Source organism: Electrophorus electricus, chromosome 5 (genome assembly GCF_041902795.1).
Source record: "Electrophorus electricus isolate QZ-2024a chromosome 5, ASM4190279v1, whole genome shotgun sequence".
In the NCBI taxonomy this organism is placed as follows: Eukaryota; Metazoa; Chordata; class Actinopteri; order Gymnotiformes; family Gymnotidae; genus Electrophorus; species Electrophorus electricus.
In genome coordinates, this window is record NC_137501.1 from 29,549,666 (window position 1) to 29,570,260 (window position 20,595).

The window sequence follows — 20,595 nt, forward strand, 5'->3', positions numbered from 1 at the left end:
TTTAATTATATCTTAAATGAGAAAAACATACAGACACCCAGAGACAAGGAGAAAACCTTGTCGAATGATAGCACACTGCACTGGGAATGAGGACAGGAATTCTGTCTGCCGATAACCTGTAAAGAAAAGGACATTCAAGTGTGTGTGTGTGTGTGTGTGTGTGTGTGTGCGTGCGTGTGTGTGTGTGTATGAGTGTGAGTGTGTGAGTGTGTGTGTGTGTGCGTGTGTGTGTGTATGAGTGTGAGAGAGAGTGTGTGTGTGTGAGTGTGTGTGTGTGCGTGCGTGTGTGTGTGTGTGAATGTGAGAGAGAGTGTGTGTGTGTGTGTGTGAGTATGTGTGTGTGTGTGTGTGTGTGTGCGTGCGTGTGTGTGTGTGTGAGTATGAGAGAGTGTGTGTGTGTGTGTGTGTGTGTGAGTGTGTGCACGCTGAGGGAGGCAGGGGGGTTTCTGTGAAGTCTATGTTCATCTCTCCATAGTCTTCACTGATTGAATTCCAGCTGGCTCACTTGCTCCAGCAGATTGAAAATATTCCGTCCTATCCCGCTATGCTGCCTCTGTCGGAGCCTGTGTGCTGACGGTGGCGTTGGATCTGGAGGGGGTGTGGGGTTAATTTAACTTGGGGGTGTGTCAACCTGGGGAAGCCAAACCCATATGGGGGTGAATAATAAGATTCACCTACGCTACACTTACACCTGAACCACTACTGTACGGCTCACATTCCTAGAGGGTGAGTGGTCACCCTACATATTACACGTGGCCCTCGCGTGCAGGCTACCATGATCCTGACGGGGCTGAGGATGGAGTAGGTGGACCTCCAGCTCCTTCCCTTCACTCCGACACGGAGCTCGCTCCTCCACGCAGGGAAGCCCCGACATGTGGGGCCGAGAAGTAGGCCGGGCAGGCGCTGGCACGCGATGCCGTCGAGCAGACTGCGGCCTCGGCCGCTGGGTGCGATGACGCGTTCATCTCCTCACGTTTTACGTATTTTAAAGATAAAAGAGTGTGTCAGAGTAACTAGTAGGCATACAGCCCACCCCAGGGAGCTCGTCCTGGCTATAGGAACCAGGGATTAAACCCATAAAAGCGGCCGTAACGAACACTCGTCAGACCCCCCCTGGGCGGGCCCTGCCCTCTCTGCTGAAACCAGTGCTTTGCAGCTCTCCGAGGACGGGCTGCATGTCCGCAGGGAGGTCAGGCTCGGCGCTAGCCAGCACCAGCGCTCAGGCAGGACAGGTGCACGGCACATTACTCTTCCCTAATTTGTGCACACGGGGTAAGAGGGAGCACTTGCCCTCGGGCTCCCGGCTCAGTCGATACGCTGGCTCGTGCACTTCTCACGAAGTTGACTGAGGTAACGAGCCTGCCATGTGTCTAATGGCCACACAACACATTTGTACTGGGATGACATATGACAGGTGCAGAACTTAACAGAGCTTAAAAATTTTACAGCACCAAATATATACCAGTAGGATATGGTGGTAGCTACAACATGTAATGACACCATGTCTTAATTTTAATGATATAAATGTTAAAAAATTTTCTCCAGGAACAATATGAGGACAAAAGGAACTCTGATCACGTCAAATGATCTAAAAAAAGACTAAATGTATTAAAAAATGTAAGATTGAAAAGGTACCTAAACAAAGTGATTATGTGAAGGTGGTGTACAAATAAACAGTCAACAAACAAACAAACAACAAAAAATGCCCTAACAAAACCAAACCTGATCAGGAAGAATTTTATAGCCAACAACAACTGCCATCTAGACCCAAATTGGCGCTCTCAATCAGGCCTAGGGCCCCGGGTTATCTTCCTTCCCCACTCTGGCTGTGTATCCTGCAGGTGTGGCTTTGTGTTTCGTATATTTCAAACAATTCCCAGGTACGTAGAGGTGTACCAGGGCTAGACAACAGTCACCATGGCATTCGGTGCCTTACACGGGCATGAGGTTTTTGTATTTCTGTGATTTTATTCATGTGTACGTTCTGCGCCCCTGAGTGTCTTCGCCAAAGGGGTAATGATGGGGTTTAAAAATGTAAAAAAAAAAATCACACAGCCTCTTTCCTGAAATTGTCAGCTCCGGTAAACACAGATAAAAACCTTTAGGAACAGTGCTTAGACTACAGGACAAAACCACACATCCACTTAGTGTCAGCCCACGCAATACGCAGAAGGAATTTTGTCTCCACTTACATAAAAGGTCTCTCCACACACAAAAAAAGGGAGAGAGTTGGGCACTTGCAGCCTAGTTCGTGGATTCTGTCTTCCTTTTTGAGTTTCTTGTAAGGGCTGTGTTAATTAAATGGAAAAGTTATCGAGCTCCGATCGAACACGGACCCTTTATTGCGTTGGGACGGCAGCCGGAGAGTGGGGGTGGACTAGCAGAAAAGGCCTTCACCACTCGGGCCTCTTTGCAGGCCAGCTAAACAGAGCTGTGCTCCCGGGGGTTGGATGGTTTCAGGCTCGCTCTGTTCACAGCGTGGACTGATAAGGCCCTCCCATTATCTCATTACAAGCCAGCGGAATCGAACCCTCACAGGAAGGAAGAAAATGGATCAGGTACACAGAAAGCTTCAAAAAAAGGAATCTAGATACCCTCAAAAAAGAAATACATTTTTTAAAAATCCTGCCGATATTTTCCTTAGGAATGGTTTTTATGGTGGATCAAGTATTCCCATCTAAATACATTTTTTCATGCTATTAGAGAGAAAATGCAGATTAGACTTTAAACCTTTTACAGAAATACAATTTAAATAAGGAAAGAGTGGATATAAATGGGGTTTTGAATCTGTTCAGTTATCAAGGTATCCACATTGGTGTTTCATCACAGGGAGCCTCGGAACTGAAAACAATTTAAGCGATCTTAGCTGCAATAAACAGGAGAGTATGGAGAACCACTGACCCTTCTCTCATCAAACGTCTAGTCAACTCTGGGCGTGCTTCTGACCTTCACTATCCTGCGCCGAGACCGGTTCCAGCAATGAGACCTGCTCCGGATCAGGGCTGCAGTTTTTGCTACGTATGATCCCAGCCACGCTGACCTGTGGTAGTCCAGGTCTGGATGCACGATCCTCAGCGATACTGGCAGCTGCAAGCGTGACCTGCAGAGGGCTCTTGTGACATTACCACATCTACTATTACCACAGCTAGCACTGCTACTGCTAGCGACCCTTGGGTTAAAGCACCCTCAGCGCATCCTCCAGGAATGCCCACATTTGTCCAGCTCCACAACCATTTAGTGCTTTTCAAATGGACGAAAAATAGAGGGTCCTGTGACCTGGTCACGACGCCTTCGTCTAATTCATTTCTCTTTAACGGCCTCTCTGTAGAAGAGGGGAAAGAACCCTCCAGAAAGCATGAGCAACCTGGGGGGCTTTTTTCAAGATTTTTTCTTTAAAAAAAATTAAAAATCTAAATCTTAAAATGGGACATAGGAATTTCAATAAAGTGGTGGCATTCATAGTGTGCCTGCAATGAAAGAAGGAAAAATCCATTGAATAAACAATAATGCAGTGAATAAGCAATAATCCAGTGTAATGTGTAAATTATTGGACAGTGGATAAGCAATAATCCAGTGCAGTATGTGAGTAAATACAGTGAATAAGCAATAATCCAGTGTAGTGTGTAAACTACTGGACACTGGGTAAGCAATAATCCAGTGTAGTGTGTAAACTACTGGACAGTGGATAAGCAATAATCCAGTGTAGTGTGTAAACTACTGGACAGTGGGTAAGCAATAATCCAGTGTAGTGTGTAAACTACTGGACAGTGGGTAAGAAATAATCCAGTGTATTGTGTAAACTACTGGACAGTGGGTAAGCAATAATCCAGTGTAGTGTGTAAACTACTGGACAGTGGGTAAGCAATAATCCAGTGTATTGTGTAAACTACTGGACAGTGGGTAAGCAATAATCCAGTGTAGTGTGTAAACTACTGGACAGTGGGTAAGCAATAATTCAGTGTAATTCTTGTTGTTCTGGCTCTGTACTCTAGCACAGTGTAGTTTAGCGCAATGAACAAACAAATAAAACAGTGACAAGGTTACAGTGCAAAATGTCATATTTAATTCACAGGCATTTACATCTGTACGGGGTGGACCACATGGGAAGCGGTTTCCATAGAGACCCCTGTGCCTGAGAATCAGAACTAATGGGATTGCTCACTTGCCTGGTCATGTCTCTTAAAGGCATTCTGTCCATGACTAACCTTGGCTACTTTCTTGTATTTAAAAATCCTCTGCAAAAAAAGGCATACTCCTAACCTATGGTCAAACAATGCCTTGCTATTTCTGTTCACTATCCAACTACAGATGAATAACTAAATTACTTGTACAGTGGTCAGGAATTTGGGCTGGTTCCCCCATTTCATAAATGATCAACAATGGATCACAGGGATCTCCTTTTGCAACCATTCACAGCTCCGTCTCTCAGTCTTGAGACAGTAATGGCAAGTCCCCATGTTTGCTACACTGCTCGTCATGATGACTGCAGAAAGCGGCTGCAGTAGAACTTGATCTCCTGCTCAAGGCCGCCACACAGCCGCCGTGAAGCGACGGTCACACTTCACACTCCTTCGTTGTTTAACAGACGATGCAACATATTGAATCTTCTCCAAACTGAGAGGCAAATACTTTAGAGTCGAGTTATTGCCAAGCGTAGCCAATTCTGTAATTTCATTTGAAGTAAGCACAAAGCGATAATTGCTTGTTTATATTGCAAAACACACTCAGAGTGTCATGCAGATGCTTCAGAGCAGGAACAGCCACAAGCGCCTTTAATTGCCTTTGCAAAAAAAGTAGTGGGTCAATTCCACTCAGCACACTTCATTTAGGGCTCTTGACTCCCATAGTCTGGAGGTAAAAAAAAAAAAATCACCCTGTTTTGGCCCTTTGAGTTTAATCCCAGACTGAGACTTTGGCGAAGTGAATGTCTGTAATTACTCTGCCCAACAAAGTGAAAACCCACTGATCCAAATTAATGGGAAGACTAACCAACCTTTAACTAGATTAATTCACTCTCACACTCAAACTCTTCTCAGGACCCCAGTGTGTGGAGAGTGAGAGATATGGAGGGCCTATTTAGTGACGCACAGATTTATAATGAATAACATTTAATGAAATAAATAGCATTTTAGATTCGATGAGCTCGAGGAAATGAGATCCAAGCGGCAAATCGGAGGTCCGCGTGATGCATCTTATTCTTAACGAGATCAGAGGGAGCCTCTTTCTTCACTCCGATAGCATACATGCAGGATCCGGCGAACGCCGCCGTGACGAGAGCGATTCCTAACCGCTACTGGCCTTCACGCACACGCACCATGAAAATCAAATATTTGTAAACAGGAAAGAGGCTATTATAAATGGAAAGATTTAATCAGAGGCCAAAAAAAAAAAAAAAAAAAAAACCTATAAAAAAAATGAAGTGTTCCATCTTCATTTCCAAGTTGTATACATCTACCGAATGGTGCTCCCACTCCCAGGGAGTGGGAGAGCGAGCGAGAGAGGGAGAGAGAGAGAGAAGTAGACTTAGCATATGCCACGTCCAGAGCTAATAACTCCCGTCCCTACCCGAGGAGAGGTGTGGCCACAGTCCCCGGCTCCTCCACTCCGACAGAAGGAGAGGGCGTCGGCATTGCGGGGGCGGGGTGTGTCTCTAGATTTCACGCCGCTCCATTCTAGGTGCTGCGGGTTTACAGAAGGTGTGTCCAGCAGGGATCACACTGCTTATTGACTGCGTGAACACACTGTAAACTGCAGTTATACCACCGGGAGAAGTTAGAGAAGTGCCAGTAGGTTTTACATCCTATTCAAAGCACATCGGAAGACAAAACGTCTGCAGTCTTTGGTATAAACTGCTTAAGAGCTTCTGTCCTGTGCACATTTATTCCTGGTTAACTCTCGGCAGTGAACTGGATCCACATATTCATCATTTCCATTTAGAAAGTACATTTAGTCTTCTAGTCAGTGACATCACCTTATTCCCTGATTTGTGGAAAACAAACAAACAAAAAGAAACAAAAGAAACACCCACACAAACAAGAACCCAGAAAAACAAGAATAAATGTGTTCAGATGATTGGCCCACGGCGGTCCACGTTCACTTGCACAGCGCGTTGGACCGTCACTCCACAGGAAGTCCCAGATCACTCCATTCATATCACTCATTATATCTTAAAGGAACTGTTTATTCAATAATGGTGCTGAGATGTCCAATAAGTGATTATTCATTCCTCGTATAATTATTCAAAACAAACAGGCATGGAACATAAAGAACACCTGTGGTGCCTGGGCATGAATCAGAAACAATTTTAATCAGTTTTTGCACCTTTTGCGCAGCTTTTGTCAAAACCTTTTTAGCATGTTAAAAGGCTACAGAACCCAGAATCCTATTGAGAAGTTAGGGCCAACTTCTGACTTGGGAGGGTGACGTAACTGAAGAAACTCAGGACAGTCTCAGTGTGATCGAGGTGTGCTGATATTTATTTGCTCCTATTCTTCTTTCCTTTTTAAAAAATTTTAACCAGAGATTCCAGTTAAGGACTGCTTGAAGGTGCCCAGCGTGTGATTGGACAGCCTGACCATATGCCACGCCCCCATTGATTCTCTGTCCAATGTGACTGCAGCTGCATGAACACCAAATAATGGCTGCTCTCCCCTTATGACTGCCTTCCTTTAACTCACCACTTAAACCCAATGCCCGTACGTCCCACTGACACCTAAACTCTCCGGTCACGGCATTAACCAAATTCCTGCACATCATCCTTGGAAAACGTCCTTCACAGAGGGTGGAGGAATAGAAGGTGCTCGTACTCCTGAGGATCCCTGATGACATCGTCTGATCTGATGACAGTCATGACAGTGTCACGGAGTTAAACAAGCAAACGAGTGAGTGCAGTTTTGAATGAGCAATTATTAGTATTTAAAATTTAATTAGTATTTTATTAGTATTTAAAAAGTCAGCTCACTCCCTTATGCTGTCACAGTCTGTCAGGTAAGGAGGACACAAAATTCTCTACAAACAGATGCGTGAAGTGGACCTGATGTCAACTTCAGCTAAAAGGCATAAATGTGAGAAATATGTTTATGTAATAACGATCAATCTTTCCACTTTTTAAACAGGAGTTTATAAGGCCTGATTCTAGTCTAAAGTGTCTGTTTGACTTACACTTTCTGTACAGCATTCAAACATTCACCTCCATCTGCTCAGGACACATTTGTTTTTGTTATTATGTTATTATAAATGTGATAATCAGAATGTGAAATCAGGACCCTCAAACTGCTTTCCAAGCAGAAATATGGACCACTACATGGTGGGTGTTGTTTAAGCCTAAATATTTGTTTTTATTTCAGCATTATTTTTGGCTAAAGTTGACAGATCGCATTTGGAACACAATTTCTGTGAACAGCTGCCATTTGCGTGTCTACCAGTTCTTTCTTGACTGTACTGCTGAGTACCAGGGCAGAATGAATTACTATCGGTTACTTTAAACTACTGTAACCATGTTTTTCTGTAAAGGCAAGAGTTTTTTTCCCTTTAAACATAATCACGTGTAAAATGATCTTTAGAACGGATGGTATAATGCGAATGATCACTGCTTCTGGAGCGAAACACGAGACAGTGTTCAAGACTTCTTATCGTCATGAGCAACGACAGTGTGAGCCGCGATCCATGGAGATCCCACGAGCTGAGCAGAGCTTGATTTATTTACGGAACCACCAACATTCCTTTTCCGTTCGAGGAATGTCAATTTTTGGTCCAGCGGTCCATGTGTGTTTTTTTTTTTTTTCCTTTTTCATATCAATAAAAAACCACCCTTTTCATATCGATAAACAAACATCTGGACCTGTCCAGCATGACCCCCTACGACCCCAATTTCGGCTTCCCTGCGGCCAGCAGTCCCTCTCAGATATTGACGAGCCGCTGGTCACCGAGGCGGCCGCCCCTCCCACGACTCCCCACGTGTAAACGCGGGCCAACCGTGTTTTCACACCATGCAGCGAAAGCACCTGTTTTGGCTCAGGCTGTACGGCGACCATCCTGACGTACTGGTGCTAAGTAGTCACCCGATGACTCGGCGGTCAAACGGCTGTAAAGTGGCTGCGCTCAAACTAAAAGCGGGGGCGTGGACGCGAGTGCCGTGGACGCGAGTGCCGTGGCGGTGAACTTCTGCTCTCGGGTGAAGGTAGTTGTGTTTGCACTTGGCGTGCACACCTGGAGCCTCTGTTACACCCCCAAATCAGGATTTGGCCCTAGTGGCTATATAGTGTTTTGACAGATGAATGAAAGCACAACTACTGCATGGCTCTAGAATGTTAGCAGAAAGTGTAAAAAAAAAATAAAAAGGAAGGCACAATACAAACACTGACGGAAAAACTTTGGACTAGCTCCAAACATGGTGCTAAGCCTAGAACTCCGCCTCTGGTAGCTGACAGTCTAAATCACTGGGGTCATTGACGAGGGGTCAGACGGGCGGGGGGTGGGGGGCGGTGCTCACCTGTGGGGTAGCGCTCAATGACGGGCAGGTCATCCACCTGGAGCGTGGCATTACCCCCGCTCCGCGTGAACTTCACCACGTGGTACTTGCCGTCGTTGACGAACTTCGACTTCTCCTCGATGTTGATGTCGTCTGTGCCCACGTTGAAGATCACCGCCACGTTGCCTTTGTCCTGGAGGGGCGGGAGAGAACCGTGAGTACTGCTGGTGTTAGGGGCGAGCGCGTGGTGACGTCCCCGCCGGACGAGGTCCGATGTGCTCTGTGGATGTTTTATGCAGGGAGTTGGGACGGTGGTGCCCCTTTATGACCAGGGCAGTAAGTACTTATACAACAATAAAGATCACTGCGGAATACTCTAGTGTTTCAGGAGCAGCCACGCTGCCCGACTTGATGGCCGAAAGGAGATGTTTTCTGGCCTTCAGGAAGGAGTTGTATACATGATACGCATTACATTTTTAAGTACTATATATCATTGTAGTTATTCAACATGACATGAGCCTTGTTACAAAAACAACCTCCGTATAAACTTTAAGAAGAAAGCGCCACGTTTCTGCTGCTGTGGGTACCGACACCCTTAACACGCCAGACGTGGGGTACGCAGAGCCGACATTACGCCTGGTTTGAAAACAGAACCGCAGACAGACACGAAAGAGCAACGGCAGCATCTTAGTGAGCAAATGTCATCCATAAGGATACTCCCGGAGCCTCGGACTCGGAAACAGTGCCGTTGGCTCTCATCCGAGCTAACTCACAGCCATTATAGTCACTGCTGAGCTTACACCCTCACCAACCAGCACATCTAATTGCATTTGTAGAACTCAGGGGTGCTGAGTGCTGATTGAATTAGACCCTGTGTGTGTGTGTGTGTGTATATGGTGTGTTTAATTCACAATAAAGCAGTTCAGCCAGGTTTTCTAGTCAATATCAAGAAAGTCATCAATACTAATTAACAACCAGCACAGGAATATTCTCGGTCTCTTTTTTCCTTGGCACACTGGCTCATGCAGAGGAAAGTGGTGGGACTGAGCATCCTCTCTGTAGGAGTCGCGTTCGCAATATTGCTTCATCGCTTCGCGCGGCCAACCCCAAGAGACGCGTGTCACCAGCAATCCTGACTCCTTCGCGTTTGTGCTGAGACATACTGAAGCTGGTTTTGAAATCTCAGAGTCCCTGCCAGTAGGAGGGGGAGTTTCGAGAAGCCGTGGTGGGACGCTCGGTAAACACACGTCGCACTTCCCGCTGCGTCAGCTGCCGAAAAAGACACACTTCTTTGACAGCAGATTGGAGCCTCCGAGGGGCGGTGCTGGTGTCGTGCGTTTAGGGGAGGAGCACGCCTTTCACCCCGCCCATTATGAGTGACATCAGCACTGGGTTCCAGGAACCTCGAACTGGGAGCATTTCAGCAGTATTTCTTGCATCCTGTGATTGGTCCATCGTCGGTACGTCGCTATCCAATCAGCAGCAGCGCACCCACCCTCCTGCCACCTGGAGCACCACCGCCGACAGCTACGTCTGGGCTCCACCCCAGTCTCCAGGTGCGCTGTCAGTTCTCAGTTCTGATGCCAGTTCACACCACCCGGCGTGGTGGAGCGTGGGTGTAGCGGCCTGACAGGGCAGGGGGACTAGGAGCAAGAGACAGGAAGTGAGGAGCAGAGGGTGGGGTGGGTGGGGTGGGTGGTGTTGTCTGCAAGTAATACAGCCCAGAAGGAACAGAGCACTTCACTGTGCAGCTTCTGCCTCACAGCAACACTGTGTGTTGGGCAGGAGAGAGCAGATCCCTTTGCTAAAACACTCCGATCTCTGTTTCAGCTACGCGGCTGCAGAGAAGGCCTCTGTTTCTGCGTCTCGCGCTCAACACCCACCCGCCCGACCGAGACAACAGCTGCCTCTCATCAGCGCGTGAATATCGATGTGCTTCTTGTGAATACCGAGGCTTTCTCCCCCCCCCCCCTCCACCCTAAAACGCCAGCGTACAAGTGTACAATTACAGCATTAGCATGTGTTGCCATGGTGTCAGCTTGGGATCAGGTGGATAGTGTTCGGAGCCTTTTCTCCCCCACCCACACCATCCACCCACACCCTCCACCCACTCAACACCCTTTCTTGCTGCCTCCATCGTTCTCAAGGAATCATATGCAGTGGTAGTTTCCAGTGAGGCGGTGGGGCACCAGATCCCAACGACTGCTGAAATGTTTTCATTTCTACGGGCCCATCACTAGTTAGGTGGGATAAAAAGATACAGAAGCCAATTCCAGCGTGATTTAATAGTATTCTACCCTGGAGTTTTTAACACTTCCCTGAGCCTCATTAGTAAAGTCAGTACAATTACATTTAGGTGCAAATTACGCTGGTCAACAACGGATTTATAAAACAAATACCTGTTTGTTAAGTATTTTTGTGTGCTGTATCTGAATACATTTTCACCTATAGTTTTTTGTTCCATTATACTTGTATGTCATTATGTATAGTACGGAAAAGTCTTACCAAGGAACATGGATCCCTCTACGATGGCAAACTACTGCTGGACACTAAGGGGAAGTTCCTGAGGCCAAATACAGGCAAAATTCATACATTATACATTTTAGAAGCAGGTCTATACATATTTTAAGTGCAATAACAGCCTTGTTATTTATTAATAAGTAACACATACTTATTAAATGTAACTGCCATCATGTAAAAACCCATGTGTGGTTCTAAAAACAGATTCAGTGTGAAATGTTTCGTAAGGTCCATCTATGGAAAAACAGCATTCCGTGTAGCCGGAGCACCGTGGTGGAGCAGTAAGAGGGGAAGATGAGCAGATGTAGGTGGAGGTTCACGGATGGAGGTTCGCAGATGGTGCGTTTCCCTTCATCAGCAAACACACCAGGATCACAGGAATGCTTTTGCGAAAATACAGGAGCAAAACGCAAATACAAATAGAAAAATCAAATATTCACTGCTAACGTCAACATCTGCCGACCGTGTAAAACCCTTACGGAAGACTGTTCTAAAATTATTTTGGCTTGTTTTGTGGATGTTAAGTGTTTAGTTGCCAAATTTCTTCAGATGGTGACAGGGATCTCATCGCATCTCGTCAACGCTCGCAGGGAATTCAGGAGAAACCTTGTTTCGCAAGATTTTTTTTTTCCCAGGGTATTACACAAGAACAGAAACAGCACCTGAGTGGCAGGCTGCTAAATGAGGACTTTTTCTGCTTCACACCTCTCTTACCCTTCTTCCTGTCTGGCAGACGGGCACAGAGATGCCAGCGAGGAAGACTAGGCTTAAAGCTCCCCCCTTTCTCAGCGCTGTATCATCAGAGACGGCTCACGCACGGAGAAGGATAGACAGGGCGGAAGGGAGTTGGATTACTCCCGTTACAACACACCTTCTTCCGGAAAACCCTCCAAGGAGCAGGCCCCGCACTTCTGCCTGTGACATCACACGCAATCTGACAACTCCGATCAAGGAGACTGGAGATGACCGTTTTAACCATGGCCACCTTTCAACGCTTGGAGTACGATACAAAAAACTGGGAGGCATGTCCGTAAGATCAACAGCTAGCTCACGCACGACGTCGCAGCCGGGGAGGACGACTCTCGGCAATCCACCCCACTCAGGCTACGAACCCGCCACAGGCCGTGCGCGTAGCCAATCGTGAAATCAAATGAAACCGTTCTTGCGCAAAAACAAGACAAATGCAGCACAGCGATGCTTCACCATGCTACGCGGTTAACCCAGGGAGAATTCCGTGGAAGGGCGAGATCTGAGGAACACGCCGGTTCTTTCACGCCTCTCCGTCCTTCAGACGAGCGCCGGCTCTCGTTAGACACGCGTCTGTTAGCCCTCCGTTCCTTCGTCTCCGTGTGCTCGCCAGCCAAACCCTCCCCCGCCCCAAACCATTTTTAATTTAAGCCACTGAGTGCATAAAGCCCTTCAAATACTGACTCACTTTGCAACGCTTCTCGGGGTCAACTGCGCGAAAGCGAGAAACGTGCGGAGCCAAATGTGGTGAGAAATAAGCCTCTCGTTATGCTTTCTTTGAAGCAAATTATTTTTTGCATTTGGGAGTTAAAGATAGAATTCTGGGGGAAGAGAGTGAGAGTCTCGTTCTTTGAAAGGGAGCCTCGGTTTGGTCTGCACAGGCCTGCGCGGAAGGCGATCAGCTAATATTCTGCTTCTCGACGCATCATGCATGTTGACAAGCATTGTGCACCTGTCATCTTCTATATTTCACCATTATGGCACCAAGGCAATGCGCCACATCACCCCTGGCGCCTGTCAGGAGCCAGCTTTGTTTCCTACCCGGCTTTTTTTCTCTCCAAATGCTGCCTTGTCTTTCATCTGCTGAAAAAAGGGAGGTTTTTTATTCCTCGTCTTACCATGCAAAAGGAGTGCGTCTGAGTCAACCGTCAATGCCCCACAAGCGCAAAAATATCAGCCACGTCGTAGCCGCGTGAGACTGGGCCAACCCCGTGCCTGTCTGAGCTGCACTAACATCAACAGCAGCTGACCACAGCTAAGACAAACACAACTGGACTAAGAGTACGGTAAAATCTTCCACTCATGTTCTACTATGACCACTGGATTAAAACCTTTGTGACTTGCAACAAACAGCTTTAAGGAAACCTGTCCTTGCGCTGGGTTCTGTCTCACTTAGACCTCACAAGACCAAGGGTCTCACTGGGATCCTACAAGTCCAAAAATCTCATCCTGTCCCTAAAAGACCAAGTGTCTTTTGTTCAGTACTTTGGGTTAGAGCTTTTGGGTTAGGTTCCAACCAGACTCCCAGCCATAAACAAACCAATGTTTCACAGTCATTATGTAGCCAGGTAAAGAACAGAAGAACACATTCTGTTCTACAGTGCCTACTTGCCAGTAGGTGCCAGATGAGACCAATAGGTGCTAGAATAAGGATTTAAAAGGACAGAGAAACAGGTCAGTCTCTCAGGCTCAGCCTGTAAAAGAGCCTCGCTTTTGAGGAAGAGTCGTGTGAGAAATTTGTCTTGATACTTGAAAAATGATTTGCATGTTTCCTTGGAAATAACAAGGACTTGGTTGCGTAAGTCTTTTCCAAATGGAAAAACCTGTGTGCTGTAGTGAGCCGCCAGTCTGGGAGGTCGACAATACGGTTCTGATAAAGGATGGTGTTTTAGCTGCCTTATCTTTTAATTACCTCTGACATCCACAGCTTTTTACAAAAGCCATTAATGAAATTAGAGAGGTAATAGAATTATTAGAGGGGTGAAAATAAGCATGCCAAGAAGCATACCAATTTTCTGTTCTAGTCACACACACACACACACACACACACACACACACACACACACACACACTTTCTCTTTCTTAATGATCTCCAACTGTTAGCATTCTCCCAAGTGACAATATATGGACATGATCTTAACAACATGATAAAATAGGATGTTTGCATGCATTTGTGGGAAAGACACATTGGCGTCTAAAAATAATTAGACACTGAGACAGCTTCGGTTGTGTTGGCTCTGTGCTGCAGAACTCTGGCTGGGACATTAGAAAGCACTAGTAGAGTAAAGTGGAACATGCTAGCTTTATTTGAGGAGTACTTACATCCTCGTACACTGAAGGGACCGTATACGAATTATGGCTGTTTTATTAACGAGCCTCTTCTTAGGTAAATGCACAATGCAGCAGTTTCTTGACCAGCTGTGTTAGACCACTGTAGCTGTGTTATATAGTGTTATACCTCTGTAGCTGTGTTATATAGTGTTATACCACTGTAGCTGTGCTATATAATGTTATACCACTGTAGCTGTGTTATATAGTGTTATACCACTGTAGCTGTGTTATATAATGTTATACCACTGTAGCTGTGTTATATAGTGTTATACCACTGTAACTTTGTTATATAGATATTACTGTAGCTGTTATATAGTGTTATACCACTGTAGCTGTGTTTATATAGTGTTATACCACTGTAGCTGTGTTATATAGTGTTATACCACTGTAGCTGTGTTATAGTGTTATACCTCTGTAGCTGTGTTATATAGTGTTATACCACTGTAGCTGTGCTATATAGTGTTATACCACTGTAGCTGTGCTATATAGTGTTATACCACTGTAGCTGTGTTATATAGTGTTATACCACTGTAGCTTTGTTAAATAGATATTACTGTAGCTGTTATATAGTGTTATACCACTGTAGCTGTGTTTATATAGTGTTATACCACTGTAGCTGTTATATAGTGTTATACCACTGTAGCTGTGCTATACAGTGTTATACCACTGTAGCTGTGTTATATAGTGTTATACCACTGTAGCTGTTATATAGTGTTATACCACTGTAGCTTTGTTATATAGATATTACTGTAGCTGTTATATAGTGTTATACCACTGTAGCTGTGTTTATATAGTGTTATACCACTGTAGCTGTTATATAGTGTTATACCACTGTAGCTTTGTTATATAGAGATATCACTGTATGTTGATATCACTGTAGCTGCGTTATATCACTGTATGTTGATATGTTGTATGTTGGTATCACCATACAGTTGGTATCAACATAGTTATAACACTATATAACACAGCTACGGTGATACCAACATACAACATATCAACATACCGTGATAACACTATACATGTTGCATGTTGGTATCACCGTAGCTGTGTTATATATCGCTGTATTTTGATCCAGACATGCTAGACAGATCCTAAAGGACAGTGGGCTTTACATGTGAAAGCGGAATCTGCAAGCTGTTGTCTCAAAGTGGGTTCGGAAATCAGACTAAACCAATCAAAGACCGAGCTAAAGAGATAAAGCAAGCCACGTGTCAAAATCACCTGCTACTCTGGTGAATGCATCCATGCCTGTAAACCTGTCAAATGACATTAGCGCTAACTGACCGGACAACCCTTTCAGAGATGAAGGGGAAGAAAAACACTGAACAGATTAAAACCATTCTTCACTATATTAGCACATTAGTATGAACTAAGATGCGAAAACAAAAAGAATAAAATAAAAGGATGGTATGCTGCAGAAAGGCTGGGTTAGAGTCCGCTACATATGTGCCGTACTGCTGAGATGGGTCGAAATGCCTCTAAACTCAGCGAAAAGCTCTTCACCTCGCAGCAGCATGACGGCACGTCTCACAGAGGACACCATGGATGGCACGGCCTTCAACTAAAGCTGCCGTTCCACGTTTAAACCCCACAGTCATGCTCTGGATTCTGACCCAGTGGACCGGCGCAGGGTGGCATCATCCGGGGCGGAGCACACCACGGAGGGCACTGTGCCACCGAACCTGGCTCATGCCCCGCTGCCCCACCCATGTGCGCAAGCAGAGACTGGAACGCTGAGCCTCACTTTCATCGTTCTGGAGTCTCATTAAGCGTAATGGCACAGCTGCTAGGAAGACTGGGAAATAAAGGACTCTGGGGTGCTGTGAAATGTATTACCTCAAGATGCTCCTTCTACATATATATATATATATATATATATATATATATATATATATATATAAAATGGAGTGGAACAGGGGGGTGTAAAACTGAGCCATATTACAGTCATTACTCACCAATTTTGACTTTGTGTTGGACACCTGTTGAGTTTGGATGAAACAAAGTTGATGAAGTTGACGTTGACTAACCACGCTCTCTGATTGCGTGCAGGGTTTTTGCGGAATTTGCATGCCAGGCATGGTGTCCATTTATGAGGTCCGTCACAGACAGACCTGTTACAAATATCCCGGTCATTTCACCTTACACACAAAAAGTGATATATTTCTGCCATGGGTAAATATTGTGCTCAAAACTTTGCTTACACAAACATCAACTAACTTAGGGTTCCAGAAACAAATCCCCCCCCCCCCCCCCCCCCCACACACACACACAAACACCCAATCCCACAATAAAGTGGCCTGACCATATAGAACTAAACAGTGTGGTTCTTAAGAAATGCAAAATGGAGGATGAGAATTTGGCTACAGAGGCCCAGCCAAGTGAAGTTGTGTTAATACACAGGGTTGCACTGTGCTTGCTCACAGAAATCAAGACTGGCAGCTAAAGTGCCTAATTATCTGTGAAGTTGGCCCGAAATTGGTTTCCACTGCTTGGAGAGTCTATCAAGTGACGTTCTGCTGCAAAGCTTCATCAGAGACCCCCAGTCAATAAATCATCAAGCCAGCAGAGCAGAGCAGAGAGAGAGAGAGAGACAGAGAGAGAGGGAGAGAGAGAGAGAGAGAGAGAGAGAGAGAGAGAGAGAGAGAGAACTAGGGAAGTGATGGACTACTGGAAAGCAGGAGGAGCAAAACATGAGAACACCCACAGTGAACAGTTCCCCTGGTGAGTGAATGCAGCACCTGGCCTTGTTCCTTTACTACATATCAGCTCTGTCCACGTCTCCTCAGCGGCATTACCGTGTCTTTTACTAGACTTTGTATTGCATCTTTATATCAATTTGCTTTATTGTCGTCATAAACGTTGTCCTCATAAACTTTCATTGGTCTTGGGATTGTTGAAAAGTGCTTCTTCGCTCACTTCTCCTCCTCCACCTCCTCCACAGCAGCCGTGGGAGGTCAGGGGAGCTGCCGGACTTCTGCTTGATAACAGCAAGCGCCAGAGGAGGTGTGGCGCCTCCACCTGGTGCTCATCTCGGTTCGCGGGCGGCCTCTGCAAATGCGTCCGGGGAGGTCGGCGGACTGGCACCAGCCCGATCCAAGTCCGAGCGGAACAGCCGGGCAGCCGGCAAGACAACAAAGAGCCGAAATCCGGCACTCTCAATGATTTGGTTCTTAACGCACTCTGCAAAGAAGCTTTCCCCCTCCCCAACTTTTTCTTTAAATCACTGAATTTTTGGGAACTTTTCTTAATGGCTCTTACAATATGTTGGCCTCATTGTGAGACACATCCAGTCTACAAGCTCCCATCCAAACCCCCATCCACAGGCTGCTGAGTTAAGCTGTATCTGAGGGTAGGCTTCTCCATGCCGTGCACCCAATCGGAAAGGTCAGGATTAATAAAGCAGGCTGCTCTTCAGACAGCACGCGGAGCGGCAGGGCCTGGTGCCCGCCGTGGCAGCTCTTAAATAAACGCGCCACCAGGCCAATTTGGGAGCGGGATGGGGGCCAGCCTGGGGCGGAATTACACCAGGGATTTGAATGTCCAAGCTGCGACTAGATGTAATGTGTCTCTGGGACAATTAGCAAGATAAAGCTTCTAAAGACATGCCCACGTTGCCGTGGCCGTGAGCGGCCCATGCCAGTCCCTACTACGGTCAGACTGGGAATCCTTTTATTAGGTGGGTTACAAATAAGGAAATGCGAAGCCTTACTGCAGATGCAAAAAGACGTTTACTGGTACAGACTGACAGCAGCCGACTTTTTGTGTTAACTGTTTTTGTTGTTGTTTTTTTTATTTGCAAAAGATTTGCATAGTGGTGCATCAAGGGCTTTAACTACCTTTAAGTCAATATTTCATTAGCTCCATTTTCCCTTCAGTACATCTGTATCACTCAGACATGTCAGACTGGGCTGTAATATCTGTCAGTTGCTTTATATCCACCCATTATTGGACAGCTAGTGTCTGAGCTCCCAACAGTGACCAGTGTTCTCCAGCACAGATACGACACTGGTCTGTGAAGTCCCGTCAGCTCTCGGCCTGCTCATTCCTGCTCATGCCACATGCATGTATCAGTGTCTTCCAGACGTTTAAATAACCACAAAAGGTGGTACATGGGACTTTTCCACCAGTCAGATTAATTCCAGTCAATTCCAAGTATTATTATACTGAATGCGGATGGAACTTGAAATGGCTGGAACAGAAGCCAATAGAGTATGTCTCAGTGTAAGTGTGATGGTACATACAGGACACTGGCACATACATTCCATACCCCTAGTGCAAGTGTAATTTGTTTGCACAATTTAATTTTATGCACTGGAGTCAGAAACCTTTGGGCCAAATTCATAAAACTAAAACCATTAAATTGTGTGTGATGTTAACAGCAAATAGCTCTGTGGTAACATGTTTCCTCGATCATAAATGTGCATTACTGATGTGTTGAGCCGTTTGTGCGTGTGTGATTTGTGCATTGTGTCTTCACTGGCACATGACGTTAGCGATTCATAATAGAACACCGCTCCAGAAAAATATATCGCCTGAACCTGTCATACGGAAAATTTCCCGATGTGTATTGGATGATCTTTTCTCTAGCAATGTTTGCTCACACATGCAAGTCATCGACAAAATTTTGTGACTTGCTTGAACAGGATCTCAGTCTGCTACAAACCTTGACCATAAGAAATGCAAATGCAGGCATTACACGATACAGCCTGTGAAACAGGTTCATTTGCAGTTCCCATCGTGGTGAAAATTACAAATGTGTTACATCTTTACGCAACTGTCAGTTTTCAGCATACTACTGGTCTCTCAACTGGGATTAGGCAGTCTCTTGGAATGGGTCTTTAATGCATGGAATGCATTACGCATGGTCTCATTTACATGTTGATTTTGATTCGTGGATTAAATTTACATGTTGATTTGGATTGGGTTTCGCACATGATTACCATCAAGGTTTATGAATTGGTCCCTTTGTCACCAGGACTACAGGTCACTATTTATGCAAAGAGGTAAGTGGAACAATGACCTTTCCCCTCCAACAGCCTGAACCTTCTTGAAACGTCTCTTAGTCATTTGTCTACAAACTGCAGAGACAGGCAGAAGACAGAAGGAGGAAAGACTCGAGTGGTCCTCGAATGGAGAGCCTTCTCTCCGTGGAATCCTTTAACCCCGACCCCATCGAGCCAACCCAGGCATGACCTTCCAGCAATTCCTGTCGCCGTCAAAGATGTTCCTTGGTTACGAAGAAAGAAAGAACATTTTATATGCTCTACGGTGCACTGTTTGATCTTATGCGTGAACTGTAAGTACGTCTGCTCAAACATAGGCACCGTTGATGTGTGGTTAAAGAAATACAGCCCAGCAGGCGAATACCGCCGCCTGCGCCAGCTACAAGAAGCACAGACACACCAGGAAGAACAGGTGTAAACGGCACGTGTAGTCGGCTGTTTGTGAGCGGCTCCTGCGCCCACCGTATGCTGCTTCTTATTAAATACGTTAGCCCAGTTTACTTGACCTCTTGTTTTTTCATTCGCTGGATTGCTGTCTCGTGCACTCCCGCAGTCTTCAAAGGGCTTCCTGGGCAATCCGTGGTCCACGGCAACAAATCCACATCAAAGGTCCCTGCTTCCCACCTGTGCGGCGTCAGGAGGGCTGACCCCAACACCAGCATGGGTATATTTAGCCGTGCACCGCAGTGGCCCACGGACGAGGCCATTCCGAGACGCAGCTGTCCGTCTCGGTTAGGTTGTGGTTCCCGCTCCAACTCCTGGTCTCTCTCCCCACCACCGCACAGGGCCTGCATGTGCCTGATCTTACCGGATTTCCTGGCAATTCTGTTTTTTTTTTTCCCAAAGGAATAATACGTTTCTACCTTTACTGTGGGCTTCGTAACAAGCGTCTGTATGGTGGAAACACTCGGCGTCTCCTGCCAAGTCGTTCTTGGTATGGAACGGGGCTCATGGCCGCAGCGGAATTATTCAAGAACAACCCCAGAGAACTTGTTTTCAAAGAGCTTTTCAGGACTGGGAAGCTGCCAAGCTTTAAAATTACCACCATCAATCAAAGAGTTTTCGCAAATGCAACATACAATTTACTGAACTTTCTCAGAGAGCACACCGGTATTGTTCCCCTACATCTCCATGCATCATAAAAGTGCCTCGCACGCGCATCCTACGAACTTCTCCTCTCCTTTTCCATGCAGGATGTAAAGATGTACCTATTCTACACCAGTCTTAAGTGTTGGCTAAATTGTTTCAATTAACTTACAAATCTTTCTTAATCGAGCAAAATGTGGCCCATTCAGCCTTTATTAGTCCATATTTAACGTGTCATTTATCCAAGGAGTGAGCGTAACCTAAACTGCCCAGAGATCGCTCCAAACTGGAGCGACGGTTTCCGCATGACGGAGCAAATGCTGACTCTGCTGCTGCACAGTGATACAACGCAGCTGTGGATGGCAGCCACTCGCACGCAGACCGCCATGTGCCCAAGGAGAGCGCTGGACGCACAAGGCGCTGCGTGCCGTCCACAGA

The 20,595-nt window shown here is 46.0% G+C and overlaps 1 protein-coding gene across 33 annotated transcripts in view; it reads right to left on the minus strand.

Annotated features, from left to right (window-relative positions):
* LOC113578995 (neurexin-1a-like) overlaps window positions 1–20,595 on the minus strand; it is a 297,820-nt gene that overhangs the window by 48,036 nt on the left and 229,189 nt on the right. For all 33 annotated transcript variants that reach the window (XR_014123871.1, XM_081714756.1, XM_081714754.1 and 30 more), the window contains one exon: window positions 8,492–8,663. Coding sequence is in view for 32 of the 33 variants with exons in the window: in XM_081714756.1 (XP_081570882.1) it covers window positions 8,492–8,663 (172 nt within the window). In the remaining variant the exon portion in view is untranslated. The remainder of the gene's footprint in view (window positions 1–8,491; window positions 8,664–20,595) is intronic.